Source organism: Bufo bufo, chromosome 5 (assembly GCF_905171765.1).
Source record: "Bufo bufo chromosome 5, aBufBuf1.1, whole genome shotgun sequence".
Classification (NCBI taxonomy): domain Eukaryota; kingdom Metazoa; phylum Chordata; class Amphibia; order Anura; family Bufonidae; genus Bufo; species Bufo bufo.
The window spans coordinates 25,612,133-25,639,515 of record NC_053393.1 but is presented as its reverse complement, the minus strand read 5'-3'; the positions used below and the strand labels follow the sequence as shown (position 1 = coordinate 25,639,515).

General features: G+C 42.6%; 1 protein-coding gene across 1 annotated transcript in view; it reads right to left on the bottom strand.

The window, feature by feature from the left end:
* Positions 1-27,383, bottom strand: part of TRAPPC9 (trafficking protein particle complex subunit 9) — a 516,382-nt gene that overhangs the window by 366,822 nt on the left and 122,177 nt on the right. Inside the window, exon 17 of the mRNA XM_040431647.1 lies at positions 27,130-27,254. Within this exon, the coding sequence (XP_040287581.1) occupies positions 27,130-27,254 (125 nt within the window). The remainder of the gene's footprint in view (positions 1-27,129; positions 27,255-27,383) is intronic.

Genomic DNA, 27,383 nt, shown 5'->3' with positions numbered 1-27,383 from the left:
GTACTTTCTGCTGCAGCTCTCTCCCTATAACCGCTCAGGAGGCGTGTACTTCCTGCTGCAGTTCTCTCCCTATAACTGCTCAGGAGGCGTGTGCTTTCTGCTGCAGCTCTCTCCCTATAACCGCTCAGGAAGCGTGTACTTTCTGCTGCAGCTCTCTCCCTATAACTGCTCAGGAGGCGTGTGCTTTCTGCTGCAGCTTTCTCCCTGTAACTGTCACAGCTTCTAACCACAATGGAAATGAGAAGCTGCGATACTTGTGTACATGCACATCTCTACACAGATTAAATGCTAAGGGACACCATGAAAATGAAGAAAATCTATCACAAATGGGTTATTTTCGTAACAGGAAGAAAATTTAATTACAATAATTACTATATATTAAAATAATGTTAATGGTAGCACAGGACTTAAATCTGGCTTAAATCTCCATAGAGAAAACATCAGAAATAAAAACTGCTAATTGTAACAATTACATGATAAAACAAAGCGATTAGCACTTTAGCCCTAAAAGTCAGTGCACGTCAAATATCAAAAGTCCTATAGATGCGGGACGCAGGTCGTCGGACGAAGATACCGCGTCTATTACCCTTTATAGCACAGATGCAAAGTGTCGTTATTCCATTTCAACCAAAATGAGAGTCACGAAAGGGGAACGGCAAATTAAACTTTTGTTTGGATGACTTTGATCCGGGGGAGAGAGCAGGAATCGCGGCGAGTCGTGTCCCAGGGCGACGGCTCAGTAATGAAATATTTATAGTAGTCAAAGAACATTGGAAACATTTTTACAATTCCTGACATTTTGCAATATTTCTCTCTGGGAAACTCTTTATTTCGCTGCCCTTTAAGAGAAGGCTTAAAATTCAAAGATTAATGAAGGACGGGGTGAAAATAAACCGCAACAACAACGGCACAAAACAACGCAACCAATAAATCAGGGGCTGAAGACAAAACCGCCATATGTCATACAGCCAAGAGAGGAACAACTATCAGAAACCGGAACATATCCAAACAGCAAAACTCAGCCACGGTCCATGAGATGGAACTAAAAGTCACAGCAAGTTATCCGGCATGATTATTACACACTTTAAAGAAATGTTAAATTCTGCAAAGAATGAAGATCACCATGTACAATAAACCGCACTGGGGATGATGTATCAAACTGGGGTAAAGTAGAACTGGCCTAGTTGCCCAATCAGATTCCTCCTTTCATTTTCCAAAAGAGCTATCCAAAATGAAAGGTGGAATCTGATTGGGCAACTAAGCCAGTTCTACTTTACACCAGATTGATAAATGATCCCTGCAGTGTTTCATATTTTCATATCTGAATACGACTATAATAATGCTGTACCTGACAGTACAACAAAATAATAACTATTGTAAAACTGTCCATTACATACAATAATAAATGTACTATTATACTGTTCGCTATAGATCTTAGGTACAAGAATATAACTACTATAATACTGCTCCTATGTACAAGAATATAACTACTATAATACTGCTCCTATGTACAAGAATATAACTACTATAATACTGCTCCTATGTACAAGAATATAACTACTATAATACTGCTCCTATGTACAAGAATATAACTACTATAATACTGCTCCTATGTACAAGAATAAAACTACTATAATACTGCCTCCTATGTACAAGAATATAACTACTATAATACTGCCTCCTATGTACAAGAATATAACTACTATAATACTGCCTCCTATGTACAAGAATATAACTACTATAATACTGCCTCCTATGTACAAGAATAAAACTACTATAATACTGCCTCCTATGTACAAGAATAAAACTACTATAATAGTGCTCCTATGTACAAGAATATAACTACTATAATAATACTGCTCCTATGTACAAGAATATAACTACTATAATACTGCTCCTATGTACAAGAGTATAACTACTATAATACTGCTGCTATGTACAAGAATATAACTACTATAATACTGCTCCTATGTACAAGAATATAACTACTATAATACTGCTCCTATGTACGAGAATATAACTACTATAATACTGCTCCTATGTACAGGAATATAACTACTATAATACTGCTCCTATGTACAAGAATATAACTACTATAATACTGCCTCCAATGTACAAGAATATAACTACTATAATACTGCTCCTATGTACAAGAATATAACTACTACAATACTGCCTCCTATGTACGAGAATATAACTACTATAATACTGCTCCTATGTACAAGAATATAACTACTATAATACTGCCTCCTATGTACAAGAATATAACTACTATAATACTGCTCCTATGTACAGGAATATAACTACTATAATACTGCTCCTATATACAAGAATATAACTACTATAATACTGCTCCTATGTACAAGAATATAACTACTATAATACTGCTCCTATGTACAAGAATATAACTACTATAATACTGCCTCTATGTACAAGAATATAACTACTATAATACTGCCTCCTATGTACAAGTATATAACTACTATAATACTGCTCCTATGTACAAGAATATAACTACTATAATACTGCTCCTATGTACAAGAATATAACTACTATAATACTGCTCCTATGTACAAGAATATAACTACTATAATACTGCCTCCTATGTACAAGAATAAAACTACTATAATACTGCCTCCTATGTACCAGAATATAACTACTATAATACTGCTCCTATGTACAAGAGTATAACTACTATAATACTGCTGCTATGTACAAGAATATAACTACTATAATACTGCCTCTATGTACAAGAATATAACTACTATAATACTGCCTCCTATGTACAAGAATATAACTACTATAATACTGCTCCTATGTACAAGAATATAACTACTATAATACTGCTCCTATGTACAAGAATATAACTACTATAATACTGCCTCTATGTACAAGAATATAACTACTATAATACTGCCTCTATGTACAAGAATATAACTACTATAATACTGCTCCTATGTACAAGAATATAACTACTATAATACTGCTCCTATGTACAAGAATATAACTACTATAATACTGCCTCCTATGTACAAGAATGTAACTACTATAATACTGCTCCTATGTACAAGAATGTAACTACTATAATACTGCTCCTATATACAAGAATATAACTACTATAATACTGCCTCCTATGTACAAGAATACTACTACTATAGTACTGCTCCTATGTACAAGAATATAACTACTATAATACTGCTCCTATGTACAAGAATATAACTACTATAATACTGCTCCTATGTACAAGAATATAACTACTATAATACTGCTCCTATGTACAAGAATATAACTACTATAATACTGTCTCCTATGTACAAGAATATAACTACTATAATACTGCTCCTATGTACAAGAATATAACTACTATAATACTGAATCCTATGTACAAGAATATAACTACTATAATACTGCTCCTATGTACAAGAATATAACTACTATAATACTGCTCCTGTGTACAAGAATATAACTACTATAATACTGCTCCTATGGACAAGAATATAACTACTATAATACTGCTTCTATGTACAAGAATATAACTACTATAATACTGCTCCTATGTACAAGAATATAACTACTATAATACTGCCTCCTATGTACAAGTATATAACTACTATAATACTGCCTCCTAAGTACAAGAATATAACTACTATAATACTGCTCCTATGTACAAGAATATAACTACTATAATACTGCTCCTATGTACAAGAATATAACTACTATAATAGTGCTCCTATGTACAAGAATATAACTACTATAATACTGCTCCTATGTACAAGAATATAACTACTATAATACTGCCTCCTATGTACAAGAATATAACTACTATAATACTGCTCCTGTGTACAAGAATATAACTACTATAATACTGCTCCTATGTACAAGAATATAACTACTATAATACTGCCTCCTATGTACAAGAAAATAACTACTATAATACTGTCTCATATGTACAAGAATATAACTACTATAATACTGTCTCATATGTACAAGAATATAACTACTATAATACTGCTCCAATGTACAAGAATATAACTACTATAATACTGCTCCTATGTACAAGAATATAACTACTATAATACTGCCTCCTATGTACAAGAATATAACAATTACAATACTGCTCCTATGTACAAGAATATAACTACTATAATACTGCTCCTATGTACAAGAATATAACTACTATAATACTGCTTCTATGTACAAGAATATAACTACTATAATACTGCTCCTATGTACAAGAATATAACTACTATAATACTGCTCCTATGTACATGAATATAACTACTATAATAGTGCTTCTATGTACAAGAATATAACTACTATAATACTGCATCTATATACAAGAATATAACTACTATAATACTGCCTCCTATGTACAAGAATATAACTACTATAATACTGCCTCCTATGTACAAGAATATAACTACTATAATACTGCTCCTATGTACAAGAATATATCTACTATAATACTGCTCCTATGTACAAGAATATAACTACTATAATACTGCTCCTATGTACAAGAATATAACTACTATAATACTGCTTCTATGTACTAGAATATAACTACTATAATACTGCCTGCTATGTACAAGAATATAACTACTATAATACTGCCTGCTATGTACAAGAATATAACTACTATAATACTGCCTCCTATGTACAAGAATATAACTACTATAATACTGCTCCTATGTACAAGAATATAACTACTATAATACTGCTCCTATGTACAAGAATATAACTACTATAATACTGCCTCCTATGTACAAGAATATAACTGCTATAATACTGCTCCTATGTACAAGAATATAACTACTATAGGGGGGCGGAGCCTAGCCACGCAGCTGAATGGCCGCACGAGCTTGAGCTCCTCCAGCATTCCGGCTCACTAACCCTATATAAGCCTATAATTTACTTTATTATGGGGAAACCTGGCAAGGAGAAGATCAGAGGAAGTTCAGAGTCGACCCCACGGCACTCCAAACAGCCAGAGATGGAGAAGTTTCTCCGGAAAACGCCGAGAGCTGCCACACAGAAAGGCGCCAATATGGCGGCGTCTAATGCTCATGACTCCGACGCAGGAGAACTCTCTGATGCGGGCAGCGGCTCTGATATTTCAGATAGAAGGCCCAGAGATCCGCCTCTATCGGAGCGGACCCTTCGCCGGGTTCTTGAATCGGCCCTTACGCCTATCAAACAAGATCTGGCGGACATCAAAGACGACATAAAACATCTAGGCCAGAGAGTGGTCACATTAGAAGGCACGCAAGAAGCCATTTTGACCTATGAAGGCAAAGCATCAGAGGTGCTAGCATCTCACAAGGCCCTATTGAACGATGCCTTCTTGAAACTGGAAGACCAGGAGAATCGAAGTCGCCGGCGCAACATACGCATCCGCGGCCTACCTGAATCTATTGCGACGGAGGCCTTGCCGACAGTGGCGCGTGAGTTATTTTCCATGATGCTTGAACCGGAAAGAGCAGAGGGAATAGTGGTGGAGCGCATACACAGGGCGCTGCGCCCTAGGCCCAAACCTCAAGAACCGCCACGTGACGTGATTTGCGGCCTACTAAGTTTTGTAGATACCGCGGCACTGTTGAAAAGGCAAAGAGAAATGGAGGTACTAGAATATGAGAATACGCCGATTCAGATGTTCCAGGATCTAGCGCCATCTACCCTGGCTAAGCGGCGCTTATTTAAGCCCTTACTGGAAGTCCTCAGGAAGACGTCGACCCCGTTCAGATGGCTATATCCCTTTGGGCTGGCGATCTCCAGGAATGGAAAGCTGCTTACAGTTCGCTCTCCCGCAGACCTAGAGTCAGTTTGGAGGTCCCTGGATGTCCCTCCGGTGGAGATCCCCTCGTGGCTACCAGCCGATCAAGATGGCCCCCTGCCTATCCCGCCACGTGTGTCCTCCTGGCAGACGGCATCTGCAAACAAGTCAGATCGTTTGGGTCGCAGCAGGATGGACGGAGCCCTTACCTGAGCTCAAACCAAGGTGACATTGGTACTATTTGTCTGCTAACATAGACTGCCAATATTAGGTCCTACCTCATTTTTCTACTATAAGAGATGACTGTCTCCCGGCCCCCCGGCATAGTGTTTTATGCGGAAGGTAGTGGCCTGTTCACGATTGTTCTGTTTTTGAGCCAATTTTTTACTTTTTTTTTTACTATTGGCTTAGAGTTATGTATGAGACGTCAGACCTTAACCGGGACACTCTTCTGCTGTTTTGGAACTCTGCCTCCATGAAGGCAACTTTTTCTTTCCCTATTTGCAGGGTAATGTCCGGATAGATTCCGGTGCTGGAAGTATTTTTTGTTGTTGGTCTCCCCCTTTTTGTTGTAGACCAAAAGGTGCTTTACCTGCCCCCTCGCCAATCCAACCCTGTCTTGGATGGTGATAGGTAGGCACCTACTTTTCTCTAGATGAATATTTCATCTGAGCTGGTTTTATACCAGCCTGACATGTTGTTGGTTATCTTTCTCATTTTATATTATTTTATTTTATTCTATTTTACTTGTTCCCCTTTCCCCTCCTTTCCTCATCCTGCTCATATATGCTATGCTCTCTCAGATATTTCCATGGATAATATATGCTTTTTCTCCTTAGTATATATATTGTCATGTCCTCAATTGTAGTCGCCTCTCTAAACGCACACGGGCTGAACGAGCCATGCAAAAGGTCTCAAACCATCTCTCTCCTTCTGAGGGATAAAGTCTCGGTAGCCTTCCTGCAAGAGACACATTTTAGGACAAATAAAATCCCTAATCTTCCTCCCAGGAAGTTTGCTCAGTGGTTTCATAGTACACATGAATCCGCCAGTAGAGGCGTCAGTGTAGCTATACACAAAAACCTTCCCTTCAAGCATACCGCTACTTCAGCGGATCCTGAGGGCAGGTATATTTTTGTAAAGGGGGTAGTTGGTGACTCTCCAGTTACATTCGCCAATCTATATGCGCCTAATAGAGGCCAAGTACCATGGCTCGTTCAGACCCTCGCTTTATTGTCATCTTTTTCTGATGGACTGTTAGTTTTGGGAGGCGACTTCAATGTCGCTCTTGAACCGGCAGTAGACACGTCAGTAGGTAGACCGTCTGTGTCCTATAAGCTTTTGAAAAGGCTTAAAACTTCCCTGAGAAAACTGAAGGTCCGTGATGTTTGGCGTACTATAAACCCCAATGGCCGAGACTACACATTTTATTCACATGCCAAGATGTCATTCCATAGATTAGATTATTTGTTCTTGTCTGACTCACATATTCGTAATGTCTCTGGAGCCCGGATTGGTAGTATTACGTTATCTGATCATGCCCCTGTTATCATTAACTTCTCCCTGTCCGGACCACAGAGAAAAGAACGCCTATGGCGTTTGAACGACACCTTGATTTTGGACCCCACCCACGCGTGCAAAATCAAGGCCTCGCTTTCCGAATTTTTCGCGCTAAATGATACACCAGATTCCCCGCCTTCTCCTTCCATACTATGGGAATCCCATAAGGTAGTTATAAGGGGGGAACTAATTGCACTAGGGGCCTATGTAAAAAAGCAAAGAACGCAGGCATTAGACGCTTTGCTAGCGAAGATTGCTCGCCTTGAATCCTCTCACAAGGAATCACAGGCTAAGCGCACCCTGACCGAACTAACTGAAGCCAGAGTACACTTAAAAAACCTATTAAATATAACCTCTGCAAAGCTGATCCTACGCTCACGATTTAAAGCCTATGCACATGGGGATAGAGGAAACAGACTGATGTCGGCGATTGCCAAGAAGCAGTTCTCTGACTCCTTTGTTTCCTCTATTAAGGACCCCAAAGGTAAAATACATAAATCTACCCCAGATATAGCTAAGGCATTCTGTGCTTTTTATGAGACCCTATACAATCTACCCCCCCCAGATGGTGCATCTGTTAGTGATCTCTCAGAAGCTACTGATAAATTCCTACAGAATTTAGATCTCCCTTCTATAGCCCCGGCCAAGGCATCTCAATTGACTAGACCTGTCACTGATCTAGAGATTCACAAAGTACTCATGTCCATCCCCTCGGGCAAAAGCCCAGGACCAGATGGGTTCCCCATCACTTATTATAAATCCTTCAAAGACATTCTAATTCCCCGTTTCAGGAACCTGTGCAATCATCTTCTCACTGGTGGCTCCCTTGCCCCTCATTCCTTATTGGCACACATTACTGTCCTACATAAGGAGAATAAGGATCCGACATGCTGCAGCAACTATAGGCCGATCTCTCTACTAAACTGTGATGTGAAGTGGTGGGCGAAGATCTTGGCCACTAGGCTTCAGGATGTGCTGCCTGACATCGTCCATGAGGAACAGGTGGGTTTTGTCCATGGCAGACAGGGGTCAGAAAATACAATAAGGCTTCTTCATCTTGTAAATTGGGCTAAAAGATCATCTAAGCCCTTGGTGCTGGTAAGTACGGACGCGGAAAAGGCCTTCGACAGGGTCAGTTGGCATTATATGTCGCGGACCCTGTTGAGATTTGGCCTACCTGACCAATTTATTACTGCCATTTATACGTTATACTCGACCCCCTCTGCCATGGTCAAAGTTAATGGAACACTGTCACCACCATTTCACATCACTAACGGGACAAGGCAGGGATGCCCTTTATCTCCTGCACTATTCATCTTAGTGATGGAGACCCTTTTATGTAGAATAAGAATGGACCCAGAGATAAAGGGCTTACAAATAGGATCTTGTACTCACGTTGCTGCGGCATTCGCGGATGACCTTTTAATCATGACCTCAAACCCCAGGGAAGCCTTGCCCAGATTGCTGTTCATATTTGAAGATTTTGGGTTTATATCGAATTTTAAAATTAACTATGGGAAATCCATGGCTCTCAATATCTCTTGTCCACAAGCAGTGATTAATGATCTTAAGCGTGCTACTCCATTCACTTGGGCCTCCAGAGACATTGTGTATTTAGGTACTCATGTTTCGGCTAATGTCCAAGATCTGGCTTCCCTTAACTACCTGCCGCTCCTTCAAACGGTCCGGACACATCTTCAAAACCTGAAACTCCCATTTGTCTCTTGGGTAGGACGAAAAAATTACATCAAGACCTTTATCCTCCCCAAATTTCTGTATTTGCTACAATCCCTACCTATTTGGCTTCCAAATTCATATTTCACTGAAATACGTAGGGTATTCACACGCTTTCTTTGGAATGGCAAGTCACCACGTATTGCTTACTCTGTCCTCACAAGGGATAGGAGGTTCGGAGGCTTTGGGATGCCAGATGTGAAGCTTTATTATACTGCTGTACAGCTAGGCAGATGCGTAACTATTATGTCTCGCCAATCTAGCTCTCTTTGCTCCCGTCTTGAAAATGCACTATTGTCTAACCAAGAATTGCTTACTTTATGGGGTATTAGGCCTATCTCTGCTAATCACTGTTATACGTCCCCGGTTTGGAAGGGCATGTTGGTGGAATGGTCCAAAATGGTTCAGTCCCGTATCTTTAATTTCCCTAACACTGGTATGCCGCTTAGACTACTACAAAGCCACATCCATCCAACGGTGTTAAACCCCTCCGGGATTTGGTCTAAGCTCGCTGATATTCCTCTGCGGGATGTCCTTCTCCCGGATGGCTGTTTAAAATGGGATTCAGTAATGGACCTCCCTGAGGTCAAAACAGCACCCTTTTTCCACCTAGCAAATTTCCAGAGAGATACCAAATTGTGTACCGGGCCATTTTCTGATAGTAGTTCGCCCTCCTGGCTTGAAAAGAAGGTCTTGGCTACCAAACCCCCCCTTAGGCCATTATCTCAGATGTATAAAGAAATGCTTTCCTCCCTGCCCCCGGAGCTTCGTTTTGTGGCCTCATGGGAACGGGAGCTCTCCATATCCCTTACAGAGCCAGAGAAAGCGTTCATACTAGCTCATTCACACGGCTTCAATCGTTGTGTGAGGATTCAGGAGAATTCCTTTAAACTCCTGTGTAGATGGTACAAAACACCTGAATTCTTGCATAAATTGAACCCAGAAATTTCTGAAAAATGTTGGAGATGTGGCCTGGACACTGGCTCCTTGTCACATATTTGGTGGCTCTGCCAAAAGATTCAACCGTTCTGGACCTTAATTGAGGATTTAGTTAATCAAATATGCAATACCAAGATATCACTGGATGCTAAGCTTATCTTGCTATGGTGTCCGAACAAATCCCTCACACCCACCAAACATGACCTTCCAACGATGCTGCTCACAGCAGCTAAATTACTTATCCCCTACTTGTGGAAGAACGACTCCCCACCAACTCTCCTTATGTGGACTGATAAAGTAGACCAGATCTACCGTTTTGAGGAGCTAGCGCACTGGGAAAATAACTCACGCTCTCGCTTCCTAAAATTGTGGTCTCCATGGAAAGCCTATAGAAACTTTACATAATAGAGCAGAAATTTATCACCTCCTTGTTTCCCTCCCCTCCTTCCCTTCCTGATCTCCCCCTCCCCCTTCCTTTTCTTGGATATCACTCTAGGGTCAATGATAATAACTGTTTTGTATTGCTTACACTTGACATGTATGCTGGATACTATTGGTACCATATTGTTATCAATGTACTGTCTTGTGTGGGTCACGGCCCTGAATTTTTCTTTCAATAAAAAGAAATATGGTTAAGAATATAACTACTATAATACTGCTCCTATGTACAAGAATATAACTACTATAATACTGCCTCCTATGTACAAGAATATAACTACTATAATACTGCTCCTATGTACAAGAATATAACTACTATAATACTGCTCCTATGTACAAGAATATAACTGCTATAATACTGCTCCTATGTACAAGAATATAACTACTATATTACTGCTCCTATGTACAAGAATATAACTACTATAATACTGCCTCTTATGTACAGGAATATATATACTGTAATACTGCCACTTACAGATAAGAACATGACTACTTTAGATTATACCGCAGACTTTTCCACCAGAGTCCACTTGGGAAACAATGTCACACAGCGGTTAAAGAAGCTTAAAAACGAAATTGGAAAAACCAAAACACATTATTTACAGTATATGATTTTCCTATGGATTTTCCGGTGAAACAGTAAAAACTGCAACAGCATCAAACGCTGAATCAAAACCACAATGCAGTTTTTCCAAAGCAGGATGGATGTGGTTTTATCCAGGCCTTAACTGCTAGGTGTGAACACACCCCAGTCCGCTGCTCTGTCTCAGGCAGTGAGTAATGGGGGTGGGATAGATGGCTGCAGACCACGCTCCCCAAAGCTCTTCTAACCCGTATATCAATGATGACAGGTGAAGAGTATGGGGGGGGGGCTGAGCCTCCAGGTGATATGGCGGGGGTCGTGTAATATGTACCACCTGCTGCTTCGCAGAAATGAAATCACCAGATCTGTTTCCAGAGCTTTAGATTACATTAAACACCTCGGTGCTGAGTCCTGGACGAAGGCTGAGAACATCACAGCAACCATGGTTAACCCCTAGTGTGCTGTTATAAAATGTCAGCACTGACAGCAAGCAGAGATCATGAGAACGGTAAGAGACTGAAGGAAAGGAAGCGGAGCTGAGAAATCAAAATGTGATTCCATTTATTCTCTGTGGAACTGCAGGGGTTAATCAAGGACAGCGCTAGACGATCTATATGGAATAAAAGGGTGAATAATGGGGACCAAGATAACAACGCCCTCAGGAGTATCTATCTCCTATCTATACATCTACAGTCAGGTCCATAAATATTGGGACATGGACACAATTCTAACATTTTTGGCTCTATACACCACCACAATGGATGTAAAATGAAACAAACAAGATGTGCTTTACCTGCAGACTGTCAGCTTTAACCACTTCCCGCCACGCTAACGCTGAAAGGCGTCATTGCGGCGGCTCTCCCAGGTCACACTAACGGCAATTGGCGCCATCTCGCGTGAACCGAGATTTCCTGTGAACGCGCGCACACAGGCGCGCGCGTTCACAGGATCGGAAGGTAAGCGAGTGGATCTCCAGCCTGCCAGCGGCGATCGTTCGCTGGCAGGATGGAGATGCGATTTTTTAAACCCCTAACAGGTATATTAGACGCTGTTTTGATAACAGCGTCTAATATACCTGCTACCTGGTCCTCTGGTGGTCCCCTTTGCTTGGATCGACCACCAGAGGACACAGGCAGCTCAGTAATAAGTAGCACCAAACACCACTACACTACACACCCCCCTGTCACTTATTAACCCCTTATTCACGCCTGATCACCCCCTGTCATTGATCACCCCCTTGTAAGGCTCCATTCAGACGTCCGTATGATTTTTACGGATCCACTGATACATGGATCGGATCGGCAAAACACATACGGACGTCTGAATGGAGCCTTACAGGGGGGTGATCACCCCATATAGACTCCCTGATCACCCCCCTGTCATTGATCACCCCCCTGTAAGGCTCCATTCAGACGTCCGTATGATTTTTACGGATCCACTGATACATGGATCGGATCGGCAAAACACATACGGACGTCTGAATGGAGCCTTACAGGGGGGTGATCAATGACGGGGGTGATCACCCCATATAGACTCCCTGATCACCCCCCTGTCATAGATCACCCCCCTGTCATTGATCACCCCCCTGTAAGGCTCCATTCAGACGTCCGTATGTGTTTTGCGGATCCGATCCATGTATCCGTGGATCCGTAAAAAACATACGGATGTCTGAATAGAGCCTTACAGGGGGGGTGATCAATGACAGGGGGGTGATCACCCCATATAGACTCCCTGATCACCCCCCTGTCATTGATCACCCCCCTGTAAGGCTCCATTCAGACGTCCGTATGTGTTTTGCGGATCCGATCCATGGATCCGTAAAAAACATACGGACGTCTGAATGGAGCCTTACGGGGGGGTGATCAATGACAGGGGGGTGATCACCCCATATAGACTCCCTGATCACCCCCCTGTCATTGATCACCCCCCTGTCAGGCTCCATTCAGATGTCCGTATGTGTTTTGCGGATCCGATCCATGTATCCTTGGATCTCTAAAAAACATACGGACGTCTGAATGGAGCCTTACAGGGGGGTGATCAATGACAGGGGGGTGATCACCCCATATAGACTCCCTGATCACCCCCCTGTCATTGATCACCCCCCTGTAAGGCTCGATTCAGACATTTTTTTGGCCCAAGTTAGCGGAAATTTTTTTCTTTTTTTTTTCTTACAAAGTCTCATATTCCACTAACTTGTGTCAAAAAATAAAATCTCACATGAACTCACCATACCCCTCACGGAATCCAAATGCGTAAAATTTTTTAGACATTTATATTCCAGACTTCTTCTCACGCTTTAGGGCCCCTAAAATGCCAGGGCAGTATAAATACCCCACATGTGACCCCATTTCGGAAAGTAGACACCCCAAGGTATTCGCTGAGGGGCATATTGGTCCATGAAAGATTGAAATTTTTGCCCCAAGTTAGTGGAAAGGGAGACTTTGTGAGAAAAAACTAAAAAAAAACATTTCCGCTAACTTGTGGCAAAAAAAAAAAATTTCTATGAACTCGCCATGCCCCTCATTGAATACCTTGGGGTGTCTTCTTTCCAAAATGGGGTGATATGTGGGGTATTTATACTGCCCTGGCATTTTAGGGGCCCTAAAGCGTGAGAAGTCTGGGATCCAAATGTCTAAAAATGCCCACCTAAAAGGAATGTGGGCCCCTTTGCGCATCTAGGCTGCAAAAAAGTGTCACACATCTGGTATCGCCGTACTCAGGAGAAGTTGGGGAATGTGTTTTGGGGTGTCATTTTACATATACCCATGCTGGGTGAGAGAAATATCTCGGTCAAATGCCAACTTTGTAAAAAAAAATGGGAAAAGTTGTCTTTTGCCGAGATATTTATCTCACCCAGCATGGGTATATGTAAAATGACACCCCAAAACACATTGCCAAACTTCTCCTGAGTACGGCGATACCACATGTGTGACACTTTTTAGCAGCCTAGGTGGGCAAAGGGGCCCACATTCCAAAGAGCATCTTTCGGATTTCATCTGCCATTTTTTTTACAGATTTTGATTTCAAACTACTTCTCACGCATTCGGGCCCCTAAAATGCCAGGGCAGTATAACTACCCCACAAGTGACCCCATTTTGGAAAGAAGACACCCCCACGTATTTCGTGATTGGCATAGTGAGTTCATGGAAGTTTTTATTTTTTGTCACAAGTTAGTGGAATATGAGACTTTGTAAGAAAAAAAAAAAAAAAAAATCATCATTTTCCGCTAACTTGTGACAAAAAATAAAAAATTATAGGAACTCGCCATGCCCCTCACGGAATACCTTGGGGTGTCTTCTTTCCAAAATGGGGTCACTTGTGGGGTAGTTATACTGCCCTGGCATTCTAGGGGCCCTAATGTGTGGTAAGTAGTTTGAAATCAAAATGTGTAAAAAATGACCTGTGAAATCCTAAAGGTGCTCTTTGGAATGTGGGCCCCTTTGCCCACCTAGGCTGCAAAAAAGTGTCACACATGTGGTATTGCCGTACTCAGGAGAAGTTGGGCAATGTGTTTTGGGGTGTCATTTTACACATACCCATGCTGGGTGAGATAAATATCTTGGTCAAATGCCAACTTTGTATAAAAAAAATGGGAAAAGTTGTCTTTTGCCAAGATATTTCTCTCACCCAGCATGGGTATATGTAAAATGACACCCCAAAAAACATTGCCCAACTTCTCCTGAGTACGGCAATACCACATGTGTGACACTTTTTTGAGGCCTAGGTGGGCAAAGGGGCCCACATTCCAAAGAGCACCTTTCGGATTTCACCTGCCATTTTTTACACATTTTGATTTCAAACTACTTACCACACATTAGGGCCCCTAGAATGCCAGGGCAGTATAACTACCCCACAAGTGACCCCATTTTGGAAAGAAGACACCCCAAGGTATTTCGTGATAGGCATAGTGAGTTCATGGAAGTTTTTATTTTTTGTCACAAGTTAGTGGAATATGAGACTTTGTAAGAAAAAAAAAAAAAAAAAGAAAAAAACTCAGCATTTTTCGCTAACTTCTGACAAAAAATAAAAAGTTCTATGAACTCACTGTGCCCATCAGCGAATACCTTAGGGTGTCTACTTTCCGAAATGGGGTCATTTGTGGGGTGTTTGTACTGTCTGGGCATTGTAGAACCTCAGGAAACATGACAGGTGCTCAGAAAGTCAGAGCTGCTTCAAAAAGCGGAAATTCACATTTTTGTACCATAGTTTGTAAACGCTATAACCTTTACCCAAACCATTTTTTTTTTTTTACCCAAACATTTTTTTTTTATCAAAGACATGTAGAACAATAAATTTAGAGAAAAATTTATATATGGATGTCGTTTTTTTTGCAAAATTTTACAACTGAAAGTGAAAAATGTCATTTTTTTTGCAAAAACAAATCAGTAAATTTCGATTAATAACAAAAAAAGTAAAAATGTCAGCAGCAATGAAACACCAAATGAAAGCTCTATTACTGAGAAGAAAAGGAGGTAAAATTCATTTGGGTGGTAAGTTGCATGACCGAGCAATAAACCGCTAAAGTTGTGGAGTGCCGATTTGTAAACAAGGGCCTGGTCACTAAGGTGGTATAAACCTGTGGTCCTTAAGTGGTTAATTTGAGGGTATTTACATCCAAATCAGGTGAACGGTGTAGGAATTATAACAGTTTGCATATGTGCCTCCCACTTGTTAAGGGACCAAAAGTAATGGGACAATCGGCTTCTCAGCTGTTCCATGGCCAGGTGTGTGTTATTCCCTCATTATCCCAATTACAATGAGCAGATAAAAGGTCCAGAGGTCATTTCCAGTTTGCTATTTGCATTTGGAATCTGTTGCTGTCAACTCTCAAGATGAGATCCAAAGAGCTGTCACTATCAGTGAAGCCATCATTAGGCTGAAAAAACACAACAAACCCATCAGAGAGATAGCAAAAACATTAGGCGCGGCCAAAACATCTGTTTGGAACATTCTTAAAAAGAAGGAACGCACCGGTGAGCTCAGCAACACCAAAAGACCCGGAAGACCACGGAAAACAACTGTGGTGGATGACCGAAGAATTCTTTCCCTGGTGAAGAAAACACCCTTCACAACAGTTGGCCAGATCAAGAACACTCTCCAGGAGGTAGGTGTATGTGAGTCAAAGTCAACAATCAAGAGAAGACTTCACCAGAGGGAATACAGAGGGTTCCCCACAAGATGTAAACCATTGGTGAGCCTCAAAAACAGGAAGGCCAGATTAGAGTTTGCCAAACGACATCTAAAAAAGCCTTCACAGTTCTGGAACAACATCCTATGGACAGATGAGACCAAGATCAACTTGTACCAGAGTGATGGGAAGAGTAGAGTATGGAGAAGGAAAGGAACTGCTCATGATCCTAAGCATACCACCTCATCAGTGAAGCATGGTGGTGGTAGTGCCATGGCGTGGGCATGTATGGCTGCCAATGGAACTGGTTCTCTTGTATTTATTGATGATGTGACTGCTGACAAAAGAAGCAGGATGAATTCTGAAGTGTTTCAGGCAATATTATCTGCTCATATTCAGCCAAATGCTTCAGAACTGATTGGACGGCAGTTCACAGTGCAGATGGACAATGACCCAAAGCATACTGCAAAAGCAACCAAAGAGTTTTTTAAGGGAAAGAAGTGGAATGTTCTGCAATGGCCAAGTCAATCCCCGGACCTGAATCCGATTGAGCATTTCACTTGCTGAAGATCAAACTGAAGGGAAAATGCCCCAAGAACAAGCAGGAACTGAAGACAGTTGCAGTAGAGGCCTGGCAGAGCATCACCAGGGATGAAACCCAATGTCTGGTGATGTCTATGCGTTCCAGACTTCAGGCTGTAATTGACTGCAAAGGATTTGCAACCAAGTATTAAAAAGTGAAAGTTTGATTTATGATTATTATTCTGTCCCATTACTTTTGGTCCCTTAACAAGTGGGAGGCACATATGGAAACTGCTGTAATTCCTGCACCGTTCACCTGATTTGGATGTAAATACCCTCAAATTAAAGCTGACAGTCTGCAGGTAAAGCACATCTTGTTAGTTTCATTTCAAATAAAATGTTTGAATTGTGTCCATGTCCCAATATTTATGGACCTGACTGTATCTATCTATCCTCACAGACCTGGCCCCCGGTGGTGGCGGTGTAAGGGGTCTCCTCAGCGCTCTGCGGGTGTTTAATGCCGTCATTATTCTCCTGGACCTGAAGCCATAATTCAATCATCCTCGGAGCGCTCCTCCATCTATTACCCAGGAGCATCGATCAGCGGCGCCCGGGATCTGATTCTCCTAAATGATAGACCATTTGTCCTCCACTAACCTTGTACCCCCTGCAGCCAAATTTTGACTATACATTGGTCAGCATTTTCAAGACCTCTGCTTGCCGTGAGTGAATGCTGAAGATTAGCTACACCTATACAATCGGCAGCATGAAATGTCTCTCCTGTGCTGATAAATTGCTACAAAGTATCAGTGCGGATAAATAGTGTCAGTCTGAGGTCCACAGAGGATTGTAAAGACTGGATACAACTGTAGCAAACCCTCAGCTGTGATCTGCAGCCCCTGCTTAGTGACAGCAAGCAGAGATCTTTATAATGGAAGCACAGCAGTTTAGCGCACCAGTGCTTATAATGACACCTAACGAACTTGGATAAATGGGTGGTGCCTGACAACAGGGTGTGCAGAGCATGTGCTGGCCCCCAGTCCCCGTTTCTGGATATCACCTCAGCCAAAGCACAGACACCTTGAAAAGGGAGAGCGCCCATCTGCAGGGGCCGGTTTGGGGTCTCTGCCCCTCATCAGTGCAGCGCAGGGTATTATTTAGCCAGAAGCAGTGCCGATCACAGGGGTACCTGCTCTGATTGAAGAGACCGAGCGGATGCACGGAGAATTGCATCATGGGAATGAAATATGCAAATTAGCTCTTGCCAGTCAAACCTTCAAAAGAAAGACTGCCCCGTCTGTGGACCGCTGTCGGGGTTCTTACTCCTCGTCTGTACACAGCAGGGGCTGGACGGTGGGCAAAGATGCCATATACATACCTATGGGGTCATTTATTAAGACCAGCACTTTAGACGCCCGCCATAATACCCCTTGTAGAGGCGCCGGCCTAAATCTACGCCAACTGGCGTAGATTTAGATCGTTTTCTACTCCTAAAACAGGCATAGAAAATTATAATTGAGACGGACCCGCCGGCCTGCCACCGTCACGCCACCTTTTTTTGGATCTGGCATGATCAGGGAAAAGTCGCAGATTGGGCCGCAAAACTCCCTGCGACAAAAAAAATATGACCCCCTTACTTCTCACTAACAAGACCCAGTAGGCATCTGACTTACCGACCACCTACCCAGCCGTCCACTGCTTCATCCTGTTGGCGGCAGTCTGTGGTGTGGCCGGTATGAGCAGGGGCGCACCTAGCCTCCCCTCCCCCCATGCCAATTTCATAACCTAACCCCTTTGCCACAATGAAAGCGCCCACTGCCCATGGCCCTTCGGCTGCCCCCACCTGGTGCTGCCCTCACCTGGCCTCATGGCTGGCGCGCCCCTGGGTATGAGATCATTTGCATCATTATTTCCCCCTAGAGCACGGCTTTGAGAAGAAGCCTCCCTAATCTGCGCCTACCCAAGGCGTAAGGTAGGTGTATATGGTCTTCAGGGGACCTGGGGCTTCCGCTTGCCCCTTTGCCCCTCTGCCTGAAGCACTGGGGCAGTTTGCAGGGATAATATCACGTATCTGCCTTGCGATCGTCCTCTGTTCTCCAGACGGGTGAAATCTTCACTTCTATGTTTTCAGACCAGACGTGCCAGCCTCGTCATCAAGGGTTAACAGCTGCCATGGCAGCCAGTCCCCAGAACACAATCTCCATTTATCACGGCGGACTGCTCCGGCTGACAGACCGCGGTTATAAATACACCTATTAACAGCTCGCAATGAATCTTTAAATAGCGCGACGGGGAACAAACCGCAGCTAAAAATAGCTCCGCGCAGGAAACGCTGTCCTCACAGGAACCTTTCCCCGAGAGGGAATCTGCATAATCCTCCATAATCTCCACTAGGGCGAAGACCCCTACTGCGCGGACACGCGTGTAACATGCCGCGGCATAGGCAGCCCCATCGTTACCAGTTCTCCCAGTAACAGCTCCAGTATACGTATCGACCTACAACTATACATTACGTCGCCCCTCGGCTACCTTTTTCTGAAACAAAGTCACCCTACTGTGGCGTCTCAGCAGCTGCCGGACACCCTCACTAATCTCCTGAAAGGGGGTGGCCTATGTCAGACATTGATGCCATACCGCTGTCAGACAGGTGTGGGTCCCACCTCTGGAAACCGCTCCTATTTCCAAACAGGACCCCTTTAATATGTACAGAACAGCCGCGCATGCGCAGCCACCCTCCGTTCACAGCTACTAGCGTTCAAAAATTGCTGGATCGGCTATTTCCAGCAACTGGAAAAGGAGCGGTGGCCGCGTCGCTCGACTATTTTCATAACTCCCATAGCAATAACTATCGGAGCGCTTGCGCTGTGCTCTCTCCTTCAATCCAGGGTCGTCCCCCTCCCCCCGTGGTACCCACTTTCGACAACCGTAATTCACAAAAAATGTTACACAATGGCAGTCAAATAGGATCTCAGGCCCTGAACCCGGCTGGCGGATTTATAACACCTCTTCTTATGTGATGCAGGTTGATGGCAGTATTACTCAGCACCGGTGTGTTCTAGTAGATGCTGCAGCTTTAACCCCATCAGACCGAAGGCATAATTAAATCGATGGTTTATTACCGCCTACAGGATGACTCCTGGGTGTGTAATCACTTCAGAAGAATGAGGCAGCGGTGAGAGGCCTGCGGAGCGGGAGCACGGAGTCGAGCTCTGGGTGATGAGCTGCCGAGGCCTCCGTCATCTGTACCACTGATAAATCTCATTCACCTGTGTCATGGATCAGAGAGGGCAGAGGATCCTCATCATGGTACACAGTCATTGTATCCTGAGCGAGGGTTACATCACAGGGCATCACCTGTTACCGCCATACTGTGACTGCATCAACCCTCTGCATGACAGGCAGCAAAAACAGAATCTAAAGAGAAAGTCACATTCTGCTGTAAACTCTGGTCCATTATCTTACATAAGGGGGGCAGTATTATAGTAGTTATATTCTTGTACATAGGAGCAGTATTATAGTAGTTATATTCTTGTACATAGGAGGCAGTTTTATAGTAGTTATATTCTTGTACATAGGAGCAGTATTATAGTAGTTATACTCTTGTATAAAGGAAGCAGTATTATAGTAGTTATATTCTTGTACATAGGAGCAGTATTATAGTAGTTATATTCTTGTACATAGGAGCAGTATTATAGTAGTTATTCTTGTACATAGGAGCAGTATTATAGTAGTTATATTCTTGTACATTGGAGCAGTATTATAGTAGTTATATTCTTGTACATAGGAGCAGTATTATAGTAGTTATATTCTTGTACATAGGAGCAGTATTATAGTAGTTATATTCTTGTACATAGGAGGCAGTTTTATAGTAGTTATATTCTTGTACATAGGAGCAGTATTATAGTAGTTATATTCTTGTACATAGGAGCAGTATTATAGTAGTTATATTCTTGTACATAGGAGGCAGTTTTATAGTAGTTATATTCTTGTACATAGGAGCAGTATTATAGTAGTTATATTCTTGTACATAGGAGCAGTATTATAGTAGTTATTCTTGTACATAGGAGCAGTATTATAGTAGTTATATTCTTGTACATAGGAGCAGTATTATAGTAGTTATATTCTTGTACATAGGAGCAGTATTATAGTAGTTATATTCTTGTACATAGGAGCAGTATTATAGTAGTTATATTCTTGTACATAGGAGGCAGTATTATAGTAGTTATATTCTTGTACATAGGAGCAGTATTATAGTAGTTATATTCTTGTACATAGGAGCAGTATTATAGTAGTTATACTCTTGTACATAGGAGCAGTATTATAGTAGTTATATTCTTGTACATAGGAGCAGTATTATAGTAGTTATATTCATGTACATAGGAGCAGTATTATATTAGTTATATTCTTGTACATAGGAGCAGTATTATAGTAGTTATATTCTTGTACATAGGAGGCAGTATTATAGTAGTTATATTCTTGTATATAGGAGCAGTATTATAGTAGTTATATTCTTGTACATAGGAGCAGTATTATAGTAGTTATATTCTTGTACATAGGAGCAGTATTATAGTAGTTATATTCTTGTACATAGGAGCAGTATTATAGTAGTTATATTCTTGTATATAGGAGCAGTATTATAGTAGTTATATTCTTGTACATAGGAGCAGTATTATAGTAGTTATATTCTTGTACATGGGAGGCAGTATTATAGTAGTTATAATCCTGTACATAGGAGCAGTATTATAGTAGTTATATTCTTGTACATAGGAGCAGTATTATGGTAGTTATATTCTTGTACATAGGAAGCAGTATTATAGTAGTTATATTCTTGTACATAGGAGCAGTATTATAGTAGTTATATTCTTGTACATAGGAGGCAGTATTATAGTAGTTATATTCTTGTACATAGGAGCAGTATTATAGTAGTTATATTCTTGTACATAGGAGCAGTATTATAGTAGTTATATTCTTGTACATAGGAGGCAGTATTATAGTAGTTATATTATTGTACATACAGACAGTATTATAGTAGTTATATTATTTTACATAGGAGCAGTATTATAGTAGTTATATTCTTGTACATAGGAGCAGTATTATAGTAGTTATATTCTTGTACATAGGAGCAGTATTATAGTAGTTATATTCTTGTACATAGGAGCAGTATTATAGTAGTTATATTCTTGTACATAGGAGCAGTATTATAGTAGTTATATTCTTGTACATAGGAGCAGTATTATAGTAGTTATATTCTCGTACATAGGAGCAGTATTATAGTAGTTATATTCTTGTACATAGGAGGCAGTATTATAGTAGTTATATTCTTGTACATAGGAGCAGTATTATAGTAGTTATATTCTTGTACATAGGAGCAGTATTATAGCAGTTATATTCTTGTACATAGGAGGCAGTATTATAGTAGTTATATTCTTGTACATAGGAGCAGTATTATAGTAGTTATACTCTTGTACATAGGAGCAGTATTATAGTAGTTATATTCTTGTACATAGGAGCAGTATTATAGTAGTTATATTCATGTACATAGGAGCAGTATTATATTAGTTATATTCTTGTACATAGGAGCAGTATTATAGTAGTTATATTCTTGTACATAGGAGCAGTATTATAGTAGTTATATTCTTGTACATAGGAGCAGTATTATAGTAGTTATATTCTTGTATATAGGAGCAGTATTATAGTAGTTATATTCTTGTACATAGGAGCAGTATTATAGTAGTTATATTCTTGTACATGGGAGGCAGTATTATAGTAGTTATAATCCTGTACATAGGAGCAGTATTATAGTAGTTATATTCTTGTACATAGGAGCAGTATTATGGTAGTTATATTCTTGTACATAGGAGGCAGTATTATAGTAGTTATATTCTTGTACATAGGAGCAGTATTATAGTAGTTATATTCTTGTACATAGGAGCAGTATTATAGCAGTTATATTCTTGTACATAGGAGGCAGTATTATAGTAGTTATATTCTTGTACATAGGAGCAGTATTATAGTAGTTATATTCTTGTACATAGGAGCAGTATTATAGTAGTTATATTATTTTACATAGGAGGCAGTATTAGGCTGGGTTCAGACCTGAGCGTCTTTGATATGCGCGTTTAACGCGCGTTTTTGACGCGCGTTTTTGACGCGCGTTTTGTGCAATAGTAAACGCGCGTTTGACGCGCGTGTGTGTGATTGACTGCAATGTCCTATGGCCACAAACGCGCGTCAAAACGCCCCAAAGAAGCTAAAGTACTTGTTTGAGCGTAGGGCGTTTTACAGCGCGTTTTTCAGCGCTGTAAAACGCTCAAGTGAGAACCAGGGCCATAGGGAAGCATTGGTTTTCATGTGTTGAGCGTTTTACAGCGCGTTTGAACGCGCTGTAAAACGCTCAAGTGTGAACCCAGCCTTAGGGTACTTTCACACTAGAGTTTTTCTTTTCCGGCATAGAGTTCCGTCCTAGAGGCTCTATACCGGAAAATAACTGATCAGGTATATCCCCATGCATTCTGAATGGAGAGCAATGCGTTCAGGATGCATCAGGATGTCTTCAGTTCAGTCTTTTTGACTGTTCAGGACGGAGATAATGCGGCAGCATGCTACGGTTTTATCTCCGGCCCAAAAAACTGAACACTTGCCTGAATGCCGAATCCGGATTTTTTTTACATAGGAATGTATTAGGGCCGGATACAGCATTCAAAATACCGCAATGCGGGATCCGTCCTTCCGGTCTGCGCATGCGCTTCCGGATCCATCTACAAATGCTTTCCGTTTGCATGCAGATTGACGGATCCGGCATGCAGTCCTGGCGACGGAACTGCTTGCCGGATCACTCTGCCGCAAGTGTGAAAGTACCCTTAAAGGGAACCTGTCATGTCGTTATTTGATTATAATCTAACTAATTATATACAATCATTAACCACTAAAAAGTACCTTAGATGGTGTGACAGATGGTTACCTCATAATATACACACAAAGATGCCGCATTCCGCATGCTAATGAGCTGATTTGAGTCCAGCGTGATGTCAGTGAGTCCAGCGTTTATTTAATTCAGAGTTAAAGCCACTCCCCTGCCCACTTGCTGCTGGTTCATATGGAAAATAACATTCAGTCATTCAGCAGCAAGTGGGCGGAGAGAGTCAGGAGCTCATGAATATTCATGACTCATCATTATCAGCTGGAGCTTTTCAATACAAGATGTTGGCAGATTGACTGGGTCAATTAAAGAAAGTGACCCAGCATTGTGCTAAGAGAATCAATCACTTATTTATGTTGCCTTTAGTTAGGACACCATAAAACTGGTGACAGGGTCCCTTTAAGCTGTTTCCTCCCACAGGAATAAAAGAAGGTATATTAAAAAGGCATCCGTCAGCAGATTTGTACCGACTTGCTTCATGTGTGCTTGGCAAAATATATGCAAATGAAGATATAGGAGCAACGGGGCTCAGCTCTCTCTGCAACTGCTGCGCCCTCTGTACTTTGATTAACAATACCATTAGGTGTGATGATGTTTACACCATCTGGTCCTGTCAATCAAAGTACAGGGGGCGCAGCAGTTGCAGAGAGAGCAGAGCCTCTCGGTGTAATGGTAACGCCCCCGTTGCTCCTAGAGGCTCATTTGCATATAATAAAACATCATATTTCTCAGCAGCGCGGGCACATAGGAACATGGGACCAACACAGACGCCTTCAGCTGCCGAGCGCACATGTAACAGGTCAGCCGGTGTCATAGGGACAGAACTGCTGACAGATGGACTTCCTATAACCAACCTGGTAGACGTCTTTACTGCACCATTGCGGGTACTGTCGCCCGTGACTGGATGTTATTGGGGACAGTAAAGCTCATGGTCCTGTGTATTCATTCTGTCATGTCTCTTCTCACTGACAACACAGGATCTCTGAATTACTGATAACCCCGGGCCCCGCATCCATCACTGTCTGCCTTTCGCCTGGACACATGCTTATATAATTAATGGCTGACATTCACTGCAAAGGTAAATTCAGGAGCTGGACTGAAATGCGATCAGGTGGAAAAAACCGCAGCGCAGTGAACACCTTGGGCTTCAGGATGACGCCTAATTGCCGCCATCAGGAACTTCCATGACGGCTGGTTGTGCGTGGACTTGGAGATCCGGAGCATCCCCAGGCACCTTGCTCTACATTCAGCCGTCATGTACTGAGCTTCTCTAGAGGAAAAAGTAGAAAGCTACTTTTTAAAAATAAAATCTGATGGTCACAAGGTTCCTCGTATATGGGGGCAGGGTACTGAAATGAGGACCACGGATGTCAGCTGTCCGGACCCCTGCATGTTCTCAGGACACATGATAGTGAAGAAGGGCCGCCATCTCCCTGCTTCATCGTTCCCCTTGAGATGGGTGGCTGAGATCCAGCAGGACTGTTCTGTTCGTCGGAGGAACGTGGGGTATAGGAGCATTCAGACTGGAGGCAATAAGAGCCATCACTCTGAGGGGGCCACTTTTAGGGACATCATACTGTACGGGGGGCACTTCAGAGGGTATCATACTGTGTAGGGAGACCTCAAAGGGATTATCAAGGAATTTGACACTGATGGCCTATCCTCTGTGAGCGCTGCAGCTTCTTCCAAGTCCAGTGATGTCACCGTACGTTGGTCACATGGTCTAAGTGCGGCTCAGCCACATTCAAGTGAATGGGACTGAGCTGCAATACCAAGCACAGCCACTATGCAATGTAAGGCGCTGTGATTGGTGAGCTGTGAAGAGACTGCAGCGCTCATCTGAGCTCCAGTGAGCGCAGCGGCGTCTTCAAACAGGGGTGACGGGAGTCGGACCCCCACTGATCGGATATTGATGGCGTATCCTGAGGTCATTCCTGTATAACCCCCTTTAAAAGCCATCACTCTGTGTGTGGTCAGTTACGGGGGCATCATTCTCTGTGGGGGCACTTATAGGGGTTATCCAATTTCTAAAACAGCCGCCCCATGTGCTGGGCCCCTGACAGGTAATATACTTACCCTGCTCCCCGCGCAGCTCCTGGTCCCTCAATGGCAGGGGGGGGACGAGCCTCTCTAGCGTCACCCGCCATGCTAGGGAGGCTCGTCCCCATCCCCGCCTGCCATTGGCTGCGGCGGTGCAGGAACCAGGAGCGGTGCGGGGAGCGGGGTAAGTATATTACCTGTGAGGGGCCCAGCGCATGGGGGGGGGGATGTTTGAGAAATTGTATAACCCCTTTAAGGGGACATAATACTGTGTGGGAGCAATTAAAGGTCATCATTGCGTGAAGGGCACTTTAGGGAGTATTATACTTTGTGGAGGGAACTTAAGGGGGCATCACTTTGTGGGGTGTACTTAAAGGGGTATCATACTGTGGAGGGTGCACCAATGGATTGTCCTGCTGTGAGGGAGAACTGAGGGGACATTATTAATGTATAAGGAGGTATAAAGGGAATTGAGTGGCCTCCTTATGACATTTCTTCAGTTCCAACCTGAACCTGATGGCAAAAGTACCCGAGCACCCGCCATAGGGAGTTTGCAGTAATGGCGCAACTTCACTGCAAACTGTGACCCGCGGTGCAATATTACCGGTACAAGGGAATGAAAGCCGATGTTGGGGAGTCTCCATCTCATCACAGGACCATAATCATGATCGGCCATACCGCACCGTACACAGGAGCATGACCGGGCCTGGTACTGTAGCTTATCTCACCCACATGAATGGAAAAAAGCTGCGGTGTAAAAAAAAAAAGCTTGCTCATTTATATTGTGATCCCATCACCCCAAATAAAAGGAGCTCAATGCCACCTCCTGCATAGTACTGATGTACATTACAGGCACTCATTCACACACAGTCCTGCCTGGCAGACTAGGAGCAGTGGCGCCCCCCGGGGACCAGGGAGGATCATTGTGTGAATGGATAGATAGAAGGAGGGAGAGGACGCTGATCAGTCGGGCAGCGAGCGGGGCCCACGTAACCTTGCTGCCGGCAAAATGGAGCGGTTGTGTCATTAGCGAGGCTCGCCCCGCTGTGTATTACACAATTCATCACCCCCCGATCTGTAGAGGTGCGTTCGCACAGCGCAAAATACAGATCACATCGCTCTGCTCCTATCTGGACGGGTGAGGCAGAGGAACGCACGATGGCCGCTGGACAGAAAGGGAGAGGACCACGACTTCTCTTCACATCATGACAGTGATATCATCACACGAGAGGACACGTCAGAGCTAAACATCAGCGTACTCCTCTCCTGAAATACTCTGTGCTGCTGACTGAACCTGCACCTTCCGCTAATAGATTCTCAACATGTAACCCTCTTCTCCTGAAATACTCTGTGCTGCTGTGGATCCTGCTATGTAACATTTAGTCAGTGACCTCTCACTTCCTGCCCACTCATCCACATTGGCTAATGCCATACAAATACATGGGAATACTACCCCGGGGTAACACTCAGCACTGGAAGGTTACAGGATCACTTACCTTTACGTGGCTGAAGTCGCTGCTTCTGCTGCTCTCGGGAGGGTTGAGGGGTTTGGTTTCCACTCTGGGTTTGACAATGTGCCGGAAGGGGCTGGACACAGGCAGGCCGCTGACGCTGATGCCGTCTGGAAGAATCGTATACAAGAGAAATAAGAAAGTGTTTGTTCTATTTTATTTTATTTTTTTTACCTAGGGGGCGCTGTCCTTCACATATCACAGGAAGCAATGACTCAAGACAACACCAAAAATTTGCT